The 21,426-nt window shown below is 43.0% G+C and overlaps 2 protein-coding genes across 9 annotated transcripts in view; both read left to right on the top strand.

Moving 5' to 3' along the window:
• Window positions 1-9,578, top strand: part of CCDC187 (coiled-coil domain containing 187) — a 48,924-nt gene extending 39,346 nt beyond the window's left edge. For 6 of the 7 annotated variants that reach the window (XM_068155870.1, XM_068155874.1, XM_068155873.1 and 3 more), the window contains 5 exons: window positions 675-3,460; window positions 4,725-5,066; window positions 5,761-5,901; window positions 6,431-6,556; window positions 8,069-9,578. In XM_068155870.1, coding sequence (XP_068011971.1) covers window positions 675-3,460; window positions 4,725-5,066; window positions 5,761-5,901; window positions 6,431-6,556; window positions 8,069-8,221 — 3,548 coding nt within the window. In that variant the 3' untranslated portion in view covers window positions 8,222-9,578. The remainder of the gene's footprint in view (window positions 1-674; window positions 3,461-4,724; window positions 5,067-5,760; window positions 5,902-6,430; window positions 6,557-8,068) is intronic. The other variant, XM_068155872.1, reaches the window with a different exon arrangement.
• Window positions 9,579-12,309: 2,731 nt separating this feature from the next.
• The window catches only part of QSOX2 (quiescin sulfhydryl oxidase 2), a 30,604-nt gene continuing 21,487 nt past the window's right edge, over window positions 12,310-21,426 (top strand). Inside the window, exons 1-5 of one of the 2 annotated variants that reach the window (XM_068155867.1) lie at window positions 12,310-12,575; window positions 17,889-17,989; window positions 19,239-19,287; window positions 20,418-20,526; window positions 20,717-20,807. In XM_068155867.1, the coding sequence (XP_068011968.1) occupies window positions 12,332-12,575; window positions 17,889-17,989; window positions 19,239-19,287; window positions 20,418-20,526; window positions 20,717-20,807 (594 nt within the window). In that variant the 5' untranslated portion in view covers window positions 12,310-12,331. The remainder of the gene's footprint in view (window positions 12,576-17,888; window positions 17,990-19,238; window positions 19,288-20,417; window positions 20,527-20,716; window positions 20,808-21,426) is intronic. The other variant, XM_068155866.1, reaches the window with a different exon arrangement.

The raw sequence follows: 21,426 nt of genomic DNA, 5'->3' as shown, positions 1-21,426 counted from the left end.
TTAGGGCAGAAGTTGAAGTTTCAGCTGTTCTTTGGAACAGCTCAACTGATCTTTCAGAAGAGGACTGTTATGATAATTAGCTTATGAGAGAGAAATTGTGATGTTGATCTGTTCCTTGGTGGGTTTGGGCACCAGCACCTGTTCAGGATTAGCAAGAAGAAGGTGTAACAAGGGTGTGGAAAGGAAGGTGAGGCATTTAAAAACCCCCAAGTGTTAAGGGTGTTCTTTTTAAATGAACATAGATCAGTTGAAGATAGACTTTAATAGGACATGCTAGAGCTATTTTTGTTCCCAGGTTTTATCCTCAGTTCATACTTCATTCTTAGTAGGATGTCTAAAAAATAAAAATAAAACTGGACTAAAATAGTAGAAACTTTGATGAAAATATTTCACTCAAACTCTTACCAGCTATTTTGGGCATTATTTTTGTGTTTGCTGGAGCACTGAGTTCCTCATCTTTATTTGGTGTTGGTTGGTTTTCATGTATAAATGGTAATAAAACAATTGTTTTTAATAGTCCTAACTATATTTAATGATACAATCTTCTGAATGCAGTTTACATCTGAGGATTACTGAATTTGAACCCTAAATTACCTGTCAGCAACCTCTTCTCTAAAATATTTTTTCATGCTACCTTCATTTATTTATTTATGTAAACATTTCAAATGTTTCAGTTAAAGAAGTGGAAGTGCCTGTCCCCCATGAGATCCAGCAGGTGGGGGGCAGTCAGTGTCTGAAGCATTTGGACCACATTTCTCCTGAAGCTTCTGATGAAGAACTGAATTTAAAAGCACTTCCCCAAGGATTAGCTTCCACTGAATCATCCTGCAAGTCAGACAACTTCTGTCTGAGATGTGAAAGTGCCAAATCAGACTCTTCACTGCCAGAATTTCAGAAAGTGTCTGCAGCTTGGATTGACATCTCAGAAAGCTCCGCTTTAGACTCTGAATTAGAGCTGAGAAATGGAGAGGACACAGATGTCAGCATCCCAGAAGAGTTTGTTTGTGACAATGGTGCTGTGATTCCTCATGCTTCAAAAGAGACTCTAATTGAAATAAGTAATGGGAAGGAAATGTTACCCAGTGACAAACACAATGAATGTGAAGTGCTCAAAGTTGACAGTGCTGAGACTTCATTGCACTCGCAGAAATGTCCTGGAGATGTTTCAGATCACAGCTGCACTGATGATTTGTTTCCCTTCATTCCATCAGACACAGCAAATGCCTTCAAAGCAAAGTCAGCAGACTCCTTCCAGTCTGATAACCCAGCCAAGGAAGTGGATAAGCCACATCTGGATGCCTCAGAAATCTACAGTGGAAACAAAATCTCTTCTCAGGACATCACAAAACAGGGTAAAGATGCAGTTGCCAGCTCTTCAGGGAGCGCTGATACTTACTCACCTAAGATCTGTGAACAGCAGAAACCCAATTCTACAACTAGCAGAGTGAAAGAGGACAGTGACATTGACAGTCTTACTGTGTATCCACCAACGGGCTCTTTGAAACACCTAGATTTGGCTACTGGCCCACTTAGGGACACTGTCTCTTTGCCACCTGACAAAGATACTGCAAATAACATATTATTAGCATGTCTGCCTTCAAGAAACTTACCAATTTCAGGAGGCAAAAGCAATCATGCACAGCTTTTGACTGATAGACCCAGCAAACTCACTGCATCTCTGTCTGCATCCACACCAGGGATTTCTGAGGAAGTCCATGCAGAAACCAATTCATTTGACTTTTTGCAAAGAGATCAGAAAAACTCAAACACTGAGAAACAAGTCATAGAGGAAGCAAGGAGTCGACTGCTTTCTTCTGTCCCATCAAAAAAGCTATTGTTTCAAGCTGAGAACTGCTCTTCCAAAGGTGAAGATGTTACAATTTGCATTAGTGATGAGGGTCTCCCTCCAGCTGATACCTTGTCAGAAATACTGTCTCCTGTTGATGAAGTGTTGTCCTATGGAAGTGCTGACTTGCCATCCTCTAGTAAAAAGGATTTGTCATTTCCAAGTGAGGAACTTCCTCCTCCCCCTTTTGGTGCAGATGTAATGAAAAATGATGGTTCTCCCTTCAGTATGGATGATTTCCCACCTCCACCAGAACAAATGACACTCTCAGAGTCTAGGCAGAGTAGGGATGAAGATATATCACTGAATATGGATGCATTACCCCCATTACCTGATAACACTCTGCCTGAGGAATTTCCACTGCTCAGTGGAGAGACAACAGATGCCTTTCCAGCTCAAGATGGTAGTCACTCAGAACAATCTTTAGTTCAAGATATTTCCAGTGCAAAGGAGGCCTTATTAGAACACCAACAAAAATATGAGACATCTTCACAGCATTTGGAATTTCTGGCAGTTTCAGATCCTATTTCTTCTGGTCAGGCCAGTGAAAGTCCTGATTTTATGATGAAACAATGCAAAGCATGCTTAACACTGCCCAGAGCTGAGGAGGACACTGATGACCCGTTACTATCATTTGAAATTGGAGACAGAGTGTTAGTAAAGCAAACCAAGCCTGGAACCCTAATGTTCAAAGGACGGACTCGGTTTGATAGTGGCCATTGGGCTGGTGTTGCACTTGACAAAGCTGAAGGTGATCATGCTGGAACTTACAAAGGGGTGAAGTATTTTGAGTGTGCTCAAAACTGTGGTATCTTTGTCAGACCTGATGAGATTTCACACCTGATAGCAGCTAACAAAAGTGGTTCCAAATCCACTAGGGATGAAGACTCTGACTCCTTCAAAGGAGAAGGCAAATACTCTGATAAGCAGGGAATAGGGCTTACAGAGAAGAAAGCAGAAGACACTAGCAGCACAGGAGGATCAGAGACAAAAGAAAACCAGTCCAGGTTACACACTGCCTTGCTGTCTGCAAAAGGGCAGCAGCTTCCACATTCTGACCAGTGCAAATGTAAGAAATTTCTCTGCCAAAATAACTTAACATGCTTGGGAACAGGCACATTGAAACCAGACCTGACACAACTAAACCAAAGGAGTCTTGCAGGTGTGTTCCCAAGGAAAAGTAAGGCTGGGAAACACAATGAGGTAAGCACAAGAAAACTTGCTGATGACATTGCAAGTGAACTCTGTAAAAAACTTCTGCTTGACACATTAATTGCATTTTCTGCAACAGCTCAACACAAATATAAAAGTGCCTTTGAAAATGATGTGATGAATGGTGGCAAAGGCATGAGACAAGAAGACAATCAGAGACTGTTTGTCCTCAAAGAAAACTCAGTTGCAGCCTTATCTGAACGATCAGCCAAGGTTTCTGATGTACTGCTCTGTGATTTCGATGCGCTCGGCCTTCGCGGCTGTCACACAGCAGCAGAAAGAATCGTGTCTAAATTCATAGATGATGCAGTTAAAGAATATAAGAAGATTAAAAGAAAGCATGGATCAAAAGCAGACAAGATATTTCATTCATCTTCAGAGGCTTCTCCAACCACTTTGCCAGTAAGTACACTCAAATTTTTTTTGTCTACTTAAGTGTTGGACCTGAAATTGGCTCTGGTGAAGCAAGCACTTGTGCTGCCCAGTTGCTTTTCATCATCCATAAAAAACTGCACCACATCAACTTCTGTCACCCCATTGCTCACTTAATGGTACCCATCCTTCACTGAAGGAATTACCCTGCAGCCAGTGGATAGTATGTGTAGGTGGGACAAGGATAAGTCAGGTCATAAGATCATAGAAAGGCTTAGTTTGGAAGGGAAGAGATCATCTACTCCAACCTCCCTGCCAGAGGCAGGGATGAATCTCAACTAGACTCAGTTGCTCAAGGCCTCAACTAATCTGGCCTTAAACAGTGCCAGGCAGGAGGCATCCACAACTACTCTGGGCAGCCCATTCCAGAGCCTCACTACCCTCCTACTGAAGAATTTTTTCCTAAGATCCAGTCCAACCCTGCTCTCCCTCAGCTTCAAACCATTCCCTTTTGTCCTGTCTCTAGATATCCTTATGGGAAGTCCCTCCCCATTTTTCCTGTAGGCTCCCTTCTGATACTGGAAGGCAGTATAGCAGTAACAAGTACAGCCCTGAACAAAGCAAATGGAACTTTTTGTTGGGGTTTGTGAGTAAAAACAGATAAATCTGGGGGGAAAAAGTCGATTTTGATTAATTTCAAAGCAATCTGGGGTGCCTGACAGCTCCTCTGCCTGACCCCTTTGCATCTCCTGGCTCCAAGACCTTCATCTTCACCTTTCTCTGCAGGCAGCTTCTAGCAAAGTCAGGACTCAGAGCTGCCAGACTCTCACTTTTCTTTCAGTTCTCTGGGAGACTGGAAGCCCAAATGAAATGGGAGCTTTTGATACCTGCTGCTTCTAGTCCCATGGTGTCTCATTTTTACTTCTTAAGTACTCCATCAGGAAGCATCACCACAGAGAGTTTAAACCCAAAACAAACAAATAAACAAGTTAGCCCCCAAACCCAAGACACTTGCTTTGGGGGTAGGGAGGGTAGTCCCAATTTAGAACTGAAAGGTTTCAAAATGTCAGTTATTCATAGAACTCCAAGTGTGGAACTCTTTCTAATGCTGAATTCTACCAAACATAGTTCAAGTTTGGGGATTTTCAGTTGAGCCCGTGGATAACAAGATGTTCTTAAGGGGAACCTTAATCAGTTGCTAATAACCGCAATGCCTCTAACAATTGTGTGCAAACAGGCAGTATGTCACCTGGCTTTTTTGTTTCTGTTTTTTTTTCCCTCCTCTCTACTAAAGCTCCTCATGAAAATCCTTGATGCTGGCATTTTTGGAAGCTCTGAAGACTTTGATCAGCCTAATTGTGACCAGCATGTACCAGTGAGACAAACACAAAAGCGGTACCTGTACAACCTAGATCAGTGGCACTCAGCTCCTTGGAAGAAAACTGTGGAAGTTCCTCTTGTGATCCCACATCACAGTTCATATGTTAAGAAACTGTCTGCTTGTGCTGTAGATGAATTATGGACCCCAGAAAACATCTGCTCACAGTTCAGGAGAATCAGTATGCCAAAGCACTTTGAATGCAATGATCCCTCAGGGAATGATTTGGAAGCAGAAAGCAAGAGGATGTATAATCAGGTATTTTTAAAGCACTAATTGTTATTAAACTTGTCAAGTATTCTGACTCATAGTATTCACTACTGTTCAGTACTTCATATTGTTCTAACTGCTAACACTAAATGCAACTAAAAGAACATTGAAAGGATTATTGCAAAACACTGGGTTTGGTAATCAACTGCAAAATATTTCTACTAGATTAGATGTTCTTGCTGTGATAGAAGACTTTTGCCAGAACTCCTCAATCACAACACCTTGAACACCAACCCCAGTGTCTGATTTGGGTCTGTTCAGACAAAAACAAGCTTCTTGGAAAGCTAAAGAGTCCAAGTCTCCTGCCTTGGATGTCTTGCTGAGTTTGGAGAGATCTTCATGTTCCTCAGCATCCTGAAACCAGAGAATTTTAGGGTGCTTTTACCTCCTTCTGCAGGCAGAGGTCCACAGCAGAGTCTCTTGTATCAGCTATCCATGCATGTGTTCACACATAGTTGCCCACTGTCCTCTGCTGTACAAGTTTATGTGCTCTGTAGACAATGCTTATCATGCCATCAACCTCAGGAACATCAGTGATGCAGGTGATGGTAGGAAATTTTGCAGTGAGATGCAAACCTCAGCTGTCAGCAGCCCAACATCCTTTGGAAGCACTGAGAAAACTTCTGAAAGGGCATCAGTGACAAATTCAGTTGATGTCAGCGCTGTGTCTTTGTTGTTATAGGTTATATTTGATTTGACCTGTGAGCTGCTATGTGCAGAATATCAGGTGACTGCAAAGACAAACACATTTCCATGGATGAAGGCAAATTTGGGATCTCAGTTTTCCAGGCATCTCTGCAGAACAGATGTCAGTGATGTCAAGGTACGTTCTGGGGAGTATAGTAACAAGAGTCAGTGAAGGCAGCAGAATCCTAACACCAAAAAGACCTAAATGTGAACTTTAGGAAGATGTTGGCAGTGATGAGGTGATTAGAGGAGCAAACAGCATTGTTCTGAATGCTGGAATAAACACAGACTGTGGTGACAGGTTGGACTCGATGATCTTTGAGGTCTCTTCCAACCTTAGTGACACTGTGATACTGTAATTAAATCTTCCATGTCTATAGAGTTCCACTGTAGAGGAGAGGAAACCGGGCTTTTGCATCTCCTCATTATGACTGTCTTGGGTCTAACCTCTCCATTAGTCTTTTGGCTTAATCTCATCTTTAAAATGTGTTGATTGGCCAGTATTGATTAGCTGCTTCTAGACCACTTCCCTAAAATTTTAGGCTGCTTCTAGATTTCAGACTGGATCTTCACACTGCCACCTGTCACACATTTGCAACCTTGACAGCGACAGAAATCCTGTGAGAATTAATTTCAGATTGTTTGGGGTTTTTTATCTTTTATAGATGTTTGTTCAGGGTGAAATTATTAAAATAATGAATCTGGAAAGGAATGACTTAGAAATGAAAAGAAAATTCCTTAATATGACTAAGTATGGAAACTGTAAGAGAGACAGAGTGGACCTTATTCTGGTAAGCAAACTTCCAGAAGAAGATTTGTTTCCTTTCTCTAGGTTTAAAGCAGAAATTCTCCTGCTTCTGTGAGAATCAAGTTTAATTAGAATAACTTCAGAATTTCAAGTTATTGCCTTCCTTTCCCATGCACTTGCAACACTAACCATGGAATCATTGAATCATTTTGATTGGAAAAGGTCTTTTAAAGATCCACCATTCTGCAGAGCTACCAAGTCTGGTGCTGAAGCATGTTCCTCAGCACCACACCTCTATGTCTGTTAACCACATCTAGAGACAGGGATTCAGCCACCTCCCTGGGGAGCCTGTTTCAGTGTTTAAGAATCCTTTCAGTGAAGAGTTTTTTTTTACTAATGTCCAACCTAAAGTTCCTCTGGTGCAACTGGAGGCCACATTTTCTTGCCCTCTGTCGTAGTTTGGGCTGGGTGCCCTTCTGCTACAGGGGTGTTTCCTGTGTCCAGAAGTCCAGCCCAGTGGGTGGACACAGGAAATTAGGTTGTTTCCTACCATGATCCCTTGCACCACTATAAGTTTTGTGGCGGGGTCTGGCACTTCCTCTTTTCTTCCTCCTCCATCAGCCGGTAACATGGGGGAGAGATCTCCTGGCTTTGGGCCTGGCTAGGCCCAAGGCCACGGGGGGATGGGCAGTCTCAGATCTGGCCAGCTGAGACTAGCCTAGCAATGGGAGGGGGAAGAAGGAGCCCTGGGGGTCTCGGGTGTACCCTCAGGTAGGGATGGGTTTCTCTGGGTCTGTTTTTGAGTCTCTCTCTCTCGTCACTGTATTTTTAGTTTTTTTTCTGCACGCACTCACTGTTCTATTTAAACTTTCCATCACCTTTGCAATCCGTTTGTTTGAGTCATTATTTCTGCGCATGGTGGGGAGGGGGTCTGCCCTAACCCATTAGACCCTCCCTAGTTACTAGGGAGAAATGACCAACACCCACCAACAGCCTTTTCAGGGAGTTGTAGAGAGTGAGGTCTCCCCACATCCTCCTTTCTCCCAGACTTAACCCCAGTTACCTCATCAGACCTATTCTTAAGAGCATTCACCAGCTTTGATGCCCTCCTCTGGGAAATAATGCAGTATTTCCAGTCCTTGTGAGGGGTTTAAGTTCAATAAATTACATTAACAATGCCTGTCTCAGGTAGTGATAGGACTAGGGGGAATGGAATGAAGCTGGAGGTGGGGAGATTCAGGTTGGATGTGAGGAGGAGGTTCTCCACCATGAGTGGTGAAGCCCTGGAATGGGTTGTCCAGGGAGGTGGTCGAGGCCCTGTCACTGGAGGTGTTTAAGCCCAGGCTGGATGAGTCTCTGGCCAGCCTGATCTAGTGTGGGGTGTCCCTGCCCATGGCAGGGGGGTTGGAACTAGATGATCCTTGTGGTCCCTTCCAACCCTGACTGATACTATGGTATCTAAAGTTGCAGGATTAGGTACAGTGTCTTAGCACCTTTCAGAACCGACCCTGCTCTTATTCTGGAAGGAAACATTCTTTTCCCTGTTGTATTTCAGATTCAGGAGCTCTGCAGAGAAGAATCTCAGTGGACTCGCTATGATGATGATGAATTTACTGTGAAGATGAGAATGGCTGAAGACATATTTGATAGCCTGATCCTTGACACAATCAGAGTTCTCAATATGATTTACCTGAGAAAAAGCCTGTGATTAGAAGCTTGTTCTGAAAGGCCCTGATGGAGGAATTTTGATTTGATTGATTTATTTTCTTTTTTTAGACAAGAAATGCATGATTTAAGAATTTTTATTGTGGACTTGTATCCAATACCAGTGTGGCCTTGGCTAATTTGAATCTTCATGTTTACACTGAAAGGATGCAAGAGGGAACTTAATCAGACAGAAAGAAAATATTTTCCCTGTGTTTTCTGCTTTGGGAATGCTTTTTTAGGATCAATGGTTTGGGGCTGATGTCACAGAAGGTTGCAAATTTTATCTGGGATTTGTGTGTGTGTGAATACAGCACTTTCTTCACATGCATTTTAAGAGCACAGCATGTGTACAGGGCTACACACACAGGATTCAAACCCATTCTGTGTGTAAATGTTTCTTTGTTGGCAGGTTCAGGTTGTGAATGACGTCAGGTGGATCTGTTTTGAAAACAGTGTTAAGACAGTTGTAGGTGACTCTCTTAAGAACATAAACAGATGGAATTAAATCTCCTAGTAAATGAGCTGCTGGGGATCTCTGCAGTCTGCAATAAACTCCTCTAATTGGAACAAAATATTTTGGGATGGATGCAGCAGAGTTGAAGTTGCCTGTGCACCATAATTAGTTACTTTTTAATATGCTATGGAGCTGGTTCAGAGTAGCCTGGAGACGGCTTCAGAGATGTGGCACATGGAATGATGTTGCCCTGTCAGGATCCCAGAGCTAGGCATTCAGTTTTAATGTCCACAGGAAAAGAGACAAATACTGATGCCATGCATTTTATGTGGGATACTTTTCTACCAGAACTCAAATCTCTGAAAACTAAAGATGTGGATGTGATTAGGTTATCTATCATGCAGTTCCCGTGAGCCCTTTGAATTCTTGCATCCAAACACAGGGTGCTGAGGATGTATTTTTAATTGACCAAAATGGAGGAAATCAATAATCTTCTTGCTTTGCATTGGAAAAATCAAGATGGTAACAAGAAAATGTAAGCTGCTGTAGTCCCACCTATTTGACCATGAGAAGATCAACAATACATTTGTATTTGTTATAGTGTTTGTTTTAAACCTCCCTGCAGATATTCACTAAAACTCAAGCTGTTCATTATCCAATAGCTGAATGCAAGTAGATCTGACTGAGCCAAATCCCATTCATTCAGGATGCCTCTCAAATAAAAGCAAAAGCAGAACAATTAAATGTAAAGTTTATATGTACTTTAAAAAATCAAACTTCCAATCTGGTTTTGAGGGGGAAACAAAATCTCTCTTCAGTTTCTATTTTTAATTACTGATGATAGCTGAAATGTTTTCATGGTGAAATGTTTGCTTTCTCAATAAATAAAATTAATTCTGTGTATCCTGGGTTCATTTAATTTTTTTACTGAAATCAATTGGAATTGCAGATTAGATTGTGCAGGTTCTTATTCTCATTAGTGTTGTTGTTCTGCAGCTAGCTCCTGGGGAGGTTACAAAGCCCTGTCCTGCTAGGTGCCATAGGAACAGAAACAAAGAGGCAGCTCCTGCCCCAAGCACATTAACTGTGGATCTTATCTGAGAAACTCTTCTCAAGTCCCTTGTGGTACATTTCCTGAAGTCTCTGACTTTTATCCTCATTGATTAATTAATCCAGATAAGTTATTTGATCTAAGATTAATGCTTTCTTGTTGGCAGTTTATAGTAGAATTTAACTCAATTTCTTTCTCCTGGACTTACAGACAGATTGTTGGATACAATGACAAATCTATATATTGAAGCACTACAGTTTTTCAGTTTATTGTCACCATGCTTCTGCAGCAGCAGCAAGATCCTTGTGTTTGGAATGGAAGCTATTAAAAACATCACTTCTATAGGTGAATGAATAGATGAAGGACTCGTTTCATTTCAGACTGATGCCTTCTTGTTGAGCTATATGTTACACTGGAGGAAGATAACCATTATATTTGCAATTAGTTTTTTGAGTGAAGTCTGGACCCTTGCAAGGTGCTAGCTACAGAAGGATATACCTATAAAGTAACTATTGCTGATGAGAAGAAAAAGTGTGTACACATAACATGTCAGATATATTTAATATCCCCCACCATTCTGTGTTTAAAACCTTACAGTCTGGCACCCAGATATATTGACCTGTTCAGTCAGTGGCAAGACTTCAATATCAAGATTACTCTCCTTCAAGGTCTAATATTTTGTTTGCCTTGGGTTTGATCAATATTAACCTCCTGGGTCAATAAATCTTGATACCAGCCTCAAGAGGAGTCATTATCTTTCATAGAAAATGATTATTTCTCAGTTAAACCCTACATTTAATTTTCCTGTAATCCATCTCTTTCATCTTCCTACATTTACCAATTCTTCTGAATAAAATACACTCTAAAATATCTTAGGCACTGCAGATATTCTTATTATGGTTTTAATCCTAATTAGCAGCTGCCACAAGATTTTGCAATTGTTTGAAGTGGTTGCACTCTGCTATTGTAACCATTGGATTTTGTTGCCTGCAGTACCCAGGAAAAAGAGAGACAAAATAACCCTCAGTGGGAGGTGATATGACCAAACACATCACTTGCAGATGGGGATATGGATGAAAAAGACAGGAGAGAGCCACTTCAGTTATTAATGGTCAAGAAAAGAATGAGGAAAAGGCAAAGGTGGCAGAATCTGTTCCTCAGCTCTCAGAGGAGTGGATTTTTACTGTATATAAGATTCCTACTCTTGCACTGGCTGTGGGTGGCTGGTGAGAAATTATGTCTAACCTCTGAATTTACACTGTAAGCAAAAATTTGGACCCATTTTTCCCCCCACTTGTTCTTGGATGAGTCAAAGAAGCATTTGTGAGTAACACAAGCAAGTGGGGGACCTCAGTCTTTCAATTACCCAAGTTTTAAACTCCTCTTAAGTCATCCTCTGGGGATGTTTTCTCTGTTGGTTTTCTGCCCCTCTTAATGTGATGAAAATTGTTCAGCCTGTACTTACAAATGAAAGGAGACTTTCATACTGTGGCTACAGCTATAAAAGCTGCTAAAATCCATTTAGGCACACAACCAATTTGAGTTTACTAAAAGGATAGCGTTTCTAAGATCCTCTTCAGAGTTCACAGCGTCCTTCGTGCAGCCTTTCATCGCATCTTCAGTTTTGAGGAGCGATGGCTTTTCCCTGCAGAGCGATGTGCTTTGGGGATGAAAACAAAAGGTCATGCTATTTTAATCTCTTCTCCTTGAGAAGCTACAAGGCATTGAAACTTCTCTTTCTGTAGCAGATTGCCCTATAAAATCAGCCACCAAACTACTGCTTAAACCTCATTAGTTTTACTTCATTTCCTTACAGTCCCCCTGAGGGAAATGTGGCTCTAAACACAACGGCGCAGAGTTTATTTGTGGTGTGTCCCTGTCACCAGGGTTTGGTAACACACTTAGCCACCAAGCCACCTTACTACCTCCCCCTGGCTTAGGGAATGAGCAAATATAAACTGTCATAAAAGGACCTCTTAATAATGTGAACAAACCACATAAAGAGAGTATTTTAAAGTGCTAGTGTTCTAGTGAACTCATTCTTTTCAGTTCCTTGCTGAAAAGGGACTGTAGTTACCAACCTCTGTCATTTTCTTTTATCAACCAGGGTCAGTAACAAGAGGAATTTTGTTTAGCATGTACGGGAGAATTTAAAACTGAGAAACTGAAGAACCCTGGTTTTCACGAGGGGCACACAGATCTGAGACAGGAATTCCAGTCTTTTGCTCCAGTTTCTCCACCCCTAAGGCGAGACTAACTTTCTAACGGTTGGTTAATGATCTCAAAGGTCTTTCCCAAGCTAAACATCCTATGATCCTGCGACGCGGTGGCAGGTGAGGGGGAGCTGCCTGCAGGTGCTTCCCCACCTGGGGATCAGCCATGTCCCCCTCAATGGCTGCTGTGACGCACAGCAGGCCACACTGCCTAACTCTCCGCGGGCAGGGACCGCTGCCTCCCTCTTGAAGCACACCGCCCGGGCTCGGCCTGGGGCGGCACAGCCCCGCGGCGGGCGGGCAGCAGAGGCCCTAGGCCGCGTCTCCAGGCCCGGGACGTTGCTATGGCGCGGCCCCGCCCCGCCCCTCGCCGCGCGCCGCTGGCGTCCCAACATGGCGGCGGCGAGCGGCAGCGGGCGGCCGGAGATGTTGTTGCTCCTCTTGCCGCTGCTGCCGCTGGTGGCGGCTCGGCTGTACCGGGCCGGCGAGGACCCGCTGACAGTGCTGACGGCAGGCTCGGTGCGGCAGGCGCTGCTCAACTCCTCGGCCGCCTGGGTGGTGCAGTTCTACAGCTCGTCCTGCAGCCACTGCATCGCCTTCGCCCCCACCTGGCGGGCCTTGGCCGGGGACGTCAAAGGTGAGGCGTAGCCGCCGTCCCCTCCGCCGCGGGCTGTGGCCGGGCCCCCGCACCCCGGGAGCGGTCACCGCCACCGCCCGCCATAGCTCGGCTCCGGCCTGGCAGCCGCTGGCCTGACCCACTGGCTCGCAGCCCTCCGCTAGCGCGGCCTCCCTCGGCCCGTGGGCCGCGGCCATCGGTCCCCGGTGCCGATGCTGGGACTGGGGCTGGGGGAGCGGGGCTGGGGCTCCGGTGCGCGCCGCGGAGGTGCCTCGTGGTATCTCTGTGCACGTGGTCACGCGTGGGGCGCTGGGCTGTGGTGGGGCTCTGGCACATGTGGGTGGGTGACAGCGGAGCTTTGGTTTGTTGTGTCACTTGGGGCATCAGCAGGGCTTTAACGCACGTGGGTGGCAGCGGGGCTTCGGCTCACTGTGTCCCCCCTGGGTTTCAACAGAGCCTCGGTATATGTGGGTGACAGTGGGGCTTCGGCTCACTGTGTCCCCCCTGGGTTTCAACAGAGCCTCGGTATATGTGGGTGACAGTGGGGCTTCGGCTCACTGTGTCCCCCCTGGGTTTCAGCAGGGTCTTGGCACACGTGGGTGGCAGTGGGGCTTCGGCTCACTGTGTCCTCCCCTGGGTTTCAGCAGGGCCTTGGCACATGTGGGTGGCAGCAGGACCACAGCTCACCGTGTCGCCTGTGGGCTGCCATGGTGTCTTGGCACACTTGGCCATGCTCGGTGTGCACTGTGGTTCCTTGATACGTATAGATCACCCTTGCCACAGTGCCAGAGCCACACAATGAGACATAAGTGATAGCAGCAAGACTCCAAATAAAGGTTTTCTGGGAATCTAGGGATAAACCACCACCACCTTTCCCGCATAGAGATTCAGCTGTGGATTTGCATGCAAGCATCTCTGTGTGTGTTGCAGCATGCAAATGAACGCACTGAGGCACAGCAGGTATGTTTGGTTTGTAAACTCTGAGGCAAGATCTTTATCTTCTGAATGTTTTGTAAAGAGTCTTGTCTGGTTTAGAGGCTCAATGAAAAATAGATATTGTACTGGAGAGGCCATGCATGTGGTTGGTGTGCATTGTGCAAATTCAATATAGTGTGAATGGGGTAGGAGGAAAAGGAGTGCTAGGAAATAATACAAGAATCAAAGTAAGTGGGAGTCAGATTTTCATCAAACAGTGACTTAAAAAGAATTAGAGGCCTCCATGGTTCATACTGAGGGAGGCCTGTCTTGTTGTGCCTTAGTCTGCTCAGGGTTTTTGGAAGGTGCCTGTGTGTTACTCTGTAGATCCAAAGTAAGGAAGCAAGCAGGCTCCTCTGGTATCAGTTAAATTAATAACTTTAGTGGGGAGAAGACTTGAGATCAGATTTGTAGGACATGTTATGTTTCATACAGTGGTGTTAAAGGCTTTTAAACTACTCTTGGTTTAGCATTTGACTCAAGAGACATTCCCAGGATGGGGACAGTAGTTGTAATGCATTCATATGGTTTCAGTTTGAGAGGGAGTGAAGAGCTCTGCCTTTTCTCTGGCAGCCTTGCATGTGAATAGTGTTAACAACAATCCACATGAAATGTAAGTGCAGTATCGGCTATACCTGGGTTAACGTTTACAGAAATGGAGGTCTACCCAAAAATAGGTCCTGATGAACTTGTCACATGATGAGGATTTTATGAACAGAAACTCAAAAAGTGAGAAGCAGGAAGCAGCAGTGATTTCAAAGCATTTCATGTGCTCCTTGTGTGTGTGTGGCGGTGGTGGGGGGAGTAGCTTTTCCCTGTTTTCTCTGCATGAATTTGTGTAACATTTTCACCTTCTGATTTGATTTGCTTCTGGCCAAAACAGTGTTAGATTTGATTTACTTCTGTTTTGAAGAAAGGTAAGAACATGGAGGTGTTTGAACACTGCAGCAGAGATTGTGAAGAGCCTGAACTGACCAGAGCTTTTGTCAGCATGAGACAGGGATGTGTTTATATAATGCCTCAGCAGCAGGATGCCTTTGTAGTCACTCTTTTTTGTGGCTTGCAGTGACTCTTCAAATGCATATTTACTTTCTCATCTGCACTCATGATAACTGCAAATGATGTTAGGCACTTGTGTTGCTATAACCAGTTAAAGGCCTATCTGCTTTTTAATCCATTGAGGCTTTTTATGAAGACTTTTCATTTAAAAAAGTGGATTTGGATGTTTGTGGACATTGGCACTGCCAGCAGATGCAATTGGCTTCTGGTGTTATTTGTCAGCTGAATGTTTCCTTTTTTAAAGCTGGAATGAATGTCTTTTAGGAGGAGACTGAAAACACTCACACTTTCTGCTAGTAGCTTCATCCAAAACCCCCCCAAAACAAACGAGAAAGAACCAACCCAAACGTTTCTCTCACTTAGGCTGTGTCAATATTTATTTTTCAAAGCAAATCTACACATTTGCTGGGATATTGCAGCTCTCCTTCAGGATGCAGGCTTGTCTTATGTTAGGGAAGTCTTAGATCACCGTGATTGTGTTTGCTATAGTGCAGTTAAATTGGTGCAGCTACCTTGTCCATTAAAAAAAAAAAAGCCTGTGCTAATATACTTAATTTTTATCTTTAAATCTTGGCAATACTGTCATTGCAAACTTCACAGCAGAACATAATCCTCCTGAAAAATAGGAGTGGTGCCTGCTGTTGTGTAATTTATGCTTTGGGTTTGATACTCCCTCTCCTCTCAGAGCAGGCTTCAAGCTTGCAGTCCTTGCTGCTACATTTCTAATCACACATTTAGTTTTATGACAGTAGTGTCCAAAGTGGCCATTAAAGTTAATTGTACTTTTTCTGTCTTAAAAGCTGATTGAATCTATCCACCAAAATGCCTGTGGGCTGGAATTATGTGTAGTGATTTTCTGTGTAGAAGTAACAGACCCTTGCAAGTGCTGTGTGTGACAAGCCTTGAATTACATGCAGAAGCAAACCCACTCCTCTGGATGTGGAGCAACCATTGTCAATCTCACAATTGTTGTTCCAAACCCAGCAAGAATGGTTTCCTTCTAGAAATTGTTCTTTAGATATGTTTGGTGGGGGACTGCAGAAGCCTTGTTGTTACTCAGGAAGCAGCCTACGTGCTAAAATACATAATTCTCAAGCAGCACACAGGGAGAGAGGTTCCTTGTGATGTGCCTCTTATCTCCCTGACTGAAACTTCATAATGGAAGATAACACACAGTGTTGCACCTGCCTGCTGGAGGGGATACACAAGGTTTAGGCAAAGAAAGTATCTTTCTTGTAATGCACTGTGACTGGTGTATTTGGGGAGGTCTAGGTTGGACACAAGGAAAAATGTCTTCAGCTGAAGAGTTGTCAAGCCCTGAACTGGCTGCCCAGGAAAGTGGTGGAGTCCCTGTACCTGGAGGGGTTTAAAAGCTGTTTAGATATGGTGCTGAGGAACATAGGCAATGCTGGGTTAATGATTGGACTTGATGAGCATAAGGGTCTTTTCTAGGCTAAACAGTTCTGTGATTCTGTAAATATATGGTGTTGGTATTGCTCTGTGACCGATGTGTTGCTATTACACCATGACTCGTGTGGTGGTTGTCTGTAGTGAGTCATAAGTGGGAGGTTTGACCAACCTGTTGATTTCCAGTGTGTCCAATACATTGCTGTCATTCACTGAAACTTGTTCAGCATAAACAGAAGTAGTGTGGGTTGATGTGGTGTCATTCACCTACCCCTTTCATACAGTTTGTATGATTACTAATCCTAATAAAATCAGCAGCATTTAAAGAAACCAATCTAGCCTCCAGCTTAAACTCTCACAGCCCTGCCTGTGCACTGATGCAACTTTGGCATCCTTTGGAGAGGAAAAGCTCCTTGTTCAGCTGCAAGTGCTGAGCAGCACAGCCCAGCTGGTGCTCTTTAACCCAGCCTTTAGCTGGGGCTGGGGCTGTATTGTTGTGAGCAGCCTATTTGCATGGGGTTCATAGTGCTTCTATTCATTGTGTGGAGGAGGATGAAGACAGGTGGGAAAAGGAGGAGGAGTGGGGAAAGTTGAATGAGATAGATACCCAGAAGCCACACTTCTGTTTATTTATTTATTTTGCATTTTATTTGATGAAACAGACTGTTGTATCTATTGTGCTGCTGTGAATATGTGTCCATCTGCTCCAGCATGTTTGTAGTTCCTCCTGGTGCCTCTTCAGCTGTTGGCATGTTCAGCACAACCGAAATTCTCCATCAGCTGCCCCATCCTCCAAAGACAAATAAAGGTCAAGAGAGATTTGCAAACCAGTGAGGCATGCAACTGCCAATCAGATCTTGAACTTGATGAAGCTTTCATGCTCTTTGCTATAAAAGCAAGTTTAATTTTAGTGCTTTTTAAATTTTATTGATACTTGGGAGTTGCAGTGTACCTTCAAATTCTCCCCACAGCTGGTTGGATTTAGCTGAGCTTTTTAAAGTAACTAGGGGAGCTCTTGGAGCAGTTCTTGCTTAAAGTGAATGCTGCAGTGGAGCATGACTCAAAAAGATAAGTCCCTAGCAAAATGAAAAGGAGGGGGAAAAAAAAAGCTATAGATGAGTTGAAAGCTTTTATTGAAGTTATATCAGCATGTTTATAGAAATACTTGAACTCTCGTGGTTATTGCTGTGGAATGTTTAGAAAGGAAACTTTAAGTGATGCTCCAAATCAGCTATTTAGCACTGTGGTTAAAACTCAGCTATTTTTTGAGGTATATCTAATGTATTTATGAACAGGACTAAAAGATAAAGACAGCTTTGAGTAGACTGTGTGAGCCTCGAGTTGTGTGCAGCTCTGCAGGACTCAGAGAAAATCCTAAGTTCAGTAAATAGCAGCTAACAAGATGCATCAAGTGTATGGTTTTGTAACTGACAGCTGTGGGGATGAGTAACTGTTGGATTAATTTGAGTCAGTTCTACATATTCTGCTTGGTTTGTTTTATTTTATAAGCTTAGCTAATGGGGAGAGCTCAGGAGTATAATCTGATGTCTTGCGCTTGTTGGTTTGGCTCCTGTTTCGTCTTCTGGATGCAGTGAAATGTCTTCAGCCCTGGAAGTGCTGCACTGTGTGGTGGGGTTCATGTTACTTAAGGGTGTTGAAAATACTGATGCAGCTTAAAAAAAACACAAGGAGGGAGATTTTAGTTATTTTATTGTATTACACTTGACAACAGAAATGAACAGCAAATAAGAATCGACCAGGGGCTGCAATTTTCATGCCAGTGGAATCTCTCGGAGTTCAGTTGTTGATTTCCATGGGAAGCAGAGTGCTAAGCCATCAGCTGGGATCTGTGATCACTGCTGCTGAGACCTGAAAGATCTCTTTTGTTTTCAGACTGGGAATCTGCAATTAGAGTTGGTGTGCTGGATTGTGGGGAAGAAGAGAACTATGAGACGTGCAAAGAATACGGTATTCACTATTACCCAACGTTCAGGGTAAGTGGCAGAGTGTATGGCTTAGGTAAATGATGCATGGTTTACAGTGACTCAAGCCATAGCAAACTTACTTGTGCAGAATATTACATGTAATTAGTTGTTCTTTAGTGGGACTTTACTTTTAGTGGGAAAGATAAGAGATTGATTTGAGTTCTTCATGCTGTGATGCAGTCCTTTATAGTAGTAATTCAGTCCTCAGGTCTGAGTCTTGAGTGATTCTTAGTGGAAGAAGATACCAGTCTGGAAAGCACAATATTGTTACTTACACAGGACACCTAGTTGTGATGTGTTCATTAGATTATAACAATTTGCATAAATATTTCTAAAATGCAAATATTGATGGTTATTCCTAGTGGGTTTAGTTTTTGGTGTGTGAGAGTAAAGGTAAGGCATTGCCATCATACAGAGAATTTCATGACCAGGGCTCCAATTCAAAATTTACCCTTGACTGAGCCTTCACTGGTTTTCTAATTCATTTAATTATTTGCCTCAAGTGGCTTTTGAAAGGGATCTTCTGCTTGCCAGAAGTTATCTACCATTGTTCATCTTCAGGTCTGAGTGCCATTTTCAACTTCTCTGTCGAGCTGTGTAATCACATTATTAACCCTGAGCGTGGGCAGGATGTGATGGATGGAGGGAATTGAATAAAACTGTGTTATGACAAGAGAGGGAACTGAAGACATTGGTTATGTTCCACCCTGAGAGAAAGAACAATATTCTTTGTATTATTATTTGTTTTTCATCTTGAAAGCCCTGGTTGTAAATTGGAATACATTCCTTATTACAGACACTGAACCTTCTCTTGTTTTATAGCAGCAGGCAGTCAAGCTCCATTATATATCCTGTTTAACCACTGGAGGGAGTTGAGAAAATGTGATTAGTGTTCTAAAAAGATGCACAGTTGGTAGTGCTGATTTGGTAATCAGTTAATGTTTTGCAGCAATGGAGCAATTATCCAGTGTTGAATTATGTGTTGTGGGATTTCTCCTCTGAAAGCTGGCTTTATCATATAGCAGAATTTTGACTGGTACCTGTGAGCTGCCCTCATGGAGTTGAGAGGCAGGCCTGTGGGACTTACAGGCTAAGAGGGAACACCTTCTTGTGGACAGATGGATAAAAACGTTTTGTAGTTAGAATTGTAAAAAGTAAACACTCTTGAAAGCCATTTTTGTTTCTAAAGTGAGCTGTTGTCTTACACAGTCAGTTACTTTCGAAGCAGTAATGGGTTGTTTTTTCTTCTCCTGCACAGTACTTCCAAGCATTTACAAAGCAGTTTACTACTGGCGAAAATTACAAAGGTAAGAACATCCTACAGTAAGGAATCCCCAGAGCAGTTATCCTGTCATGCAGGAATATGCCACAGAGGAAGCAAAATACCTTTGCCTGTCAGTTAGTTGAGACAGCTAGAGATGGGATGGACCCTAAATAGCTCTTTAAGATATAATGTTACAAATACTGTACCAAAATGGAATGTCAGGCAGAATTTTAGGCAAGCAAAACGTGGTCCAGAACTCAGGGCTCACAGTTCTCATTGTTTTGAAATGGAGTTCCACATTTTTGCCACAACCGGGTAGGCAACTCTCTTAATTCCATTTTCTCACACACATCATCAGCGTGAGATCCAATTTGCTCCATCCTGACTCTGGTGCCTTTTTGATCTGTTTAGCCACTTTCCAGGCATCCTGAATCTCCCCGGGAGAACCCCTATTCAGATGTTGACTAACTGAAAACAGGCTTATCCTGTGTGTCTGAGGGGATCACAGCTTGAGGTGGTTTGTCTGGGGACAAAAGTAATGTTGTCTTTTTCAATGGATTAACATTTCAAAGGCCAGAGGTCAGAAAAGAGACCACCTGCACCATTAATCCTTCATGTAGACAGAGGCTGTAGCTGTACCTGTTACTTTTTAGCATTTATGAGCATCTCTGCTTTTTCATTTCTTTCTTTTAAAGCAAATGAAATATTCTCCCACTCAGGTTGTTCCCTTGTATTTTTACCCATTCGATAAGAGCAGGGCAAGGCTGCAGCTTTTTGATGTGTGATGGATAGCCATACTGGAAATAAAAGCTGCTGTAGTTACCCACACCAACTATTGTGAGAAGGAACACAGGTGAAGAATAAATCATTGTTTAAAAAGAAAATCAACAAGGCAGGCAGATGGTTTGGGTTGGAAAACTCTTGAGGTTTTTATTCATTTTGGGGCGGGATGACAGCATTTAAATATGATTCATCCCCACGTTAAAATGAACTCCTACAACTAAATCCTTAGGTCCTGTTCTTCAGCCAAATTGTCTTCTGCTTTTTAAGCCCAACTCTGAACCAAAACCATGTCACAGGAAAGCATGAGACTCTAGGAGAAGCTGCCCATGAGTCGTTTTCTCCCCAGTTTTCTCAAGTGCTGTGTGGTTTTCTTTGGTAACCTGTTCTCAGCAGGAGCAGATCGAGAGCTGCAAACGATTCGTCAGGTGATGATTGACTTCTTACAGAACCATTCCCAAGAGCTGAGGCCACCTGCTTGCCCACCACTGGATCCAGTTTTGTAAGTCCCTTGTTCAAAGTACAGCTGGTGTACCCTTACTGTGGTGATGAGGTGAAGTGTAGAAAGGCCAGCTGAAGTTGGAATAAGCTTTTCTCTTAGTTCTGCTATGAGATCATGAAATGAAATTCCATCACTAACAGCAGGTGTATTGCATTCTCCATGTGCTAAAGAGCTTTTCTTCTCTTACAAGGTCCAGTGATATCACTTCCCTTCTTGACAAGAGCAGCCAACATTACACTGCTGTTGTGTTTGAAAGCAATAACTCCTATGTTGGACGAGAGGTAGTGTATGAGTTATGAATGGCAGCATGAATATGAATGAAAGTAATCAGAACACAGCTGATTTTTTTTTTTGTGTGTGTTACTTAACCAAGCAACAAAATTTGATTGAATTAAAGGGTCACAAAGGTCAGCTCATTCAGATACCACAGAGTCAAGGGATTATACTGGGCTGGTGTATTTACTCACACAGAGGAACTTGCTTACAAATGAATGTGATGTGTTAACATCTTCCATCCACATTGTAGTGGAAGGTTGATTCATCAATTTCATTGTTAGCACAATTCTTTTTTTTCTCTCAAGACTTAGGATTTCACAACAAAAATATTGTCAGATGATGTCACTGTTCTGTGACTCCTAGAGAACCATTCTTAATATTAATTCTTGTGGGCAGCTTCTGTGATTTCAGCTGGTTTTAATAATCTGGATTCTCTGGTTCTCATTTTTTTTCATGCATAGGGTTACATCCTAAATTAAGATGATAGCATAAAATTATTGTCCCAGCTCTGAGGCACTGAGGAATTGAAATTCTGGTTTTTTAATTCTCCCACCCCCACAATAAAATATTTGATTTGGCTTCATTTCACCATCTAATGAGCCTGCTGTTAGCTTAGACAACTGT

Source organism: Melanerpes formicivorus, unplaced genomic scaffold (genome assembly GCF_026170545.1).
Source record: "Melanerpes formicivorus ecotype bairdi unplaced genomic scaffold, bMelFor1.0.p_v2 SCAF_33, whole genome shotgun sequence".
In the NCBI taxonomy this organism is placed as follows: domain Eukaryota; kingdom Metazoa; phylum Chordata; class Aves; order Piciformes; family Picidae; genus Melanerpes; species Melanerpes formicivorus.
The sequence above is the reverse complement of the archived record's forward strand: the minus strand, read 5'-3'. Positions and strand labels throughout refer to the sequence as shown.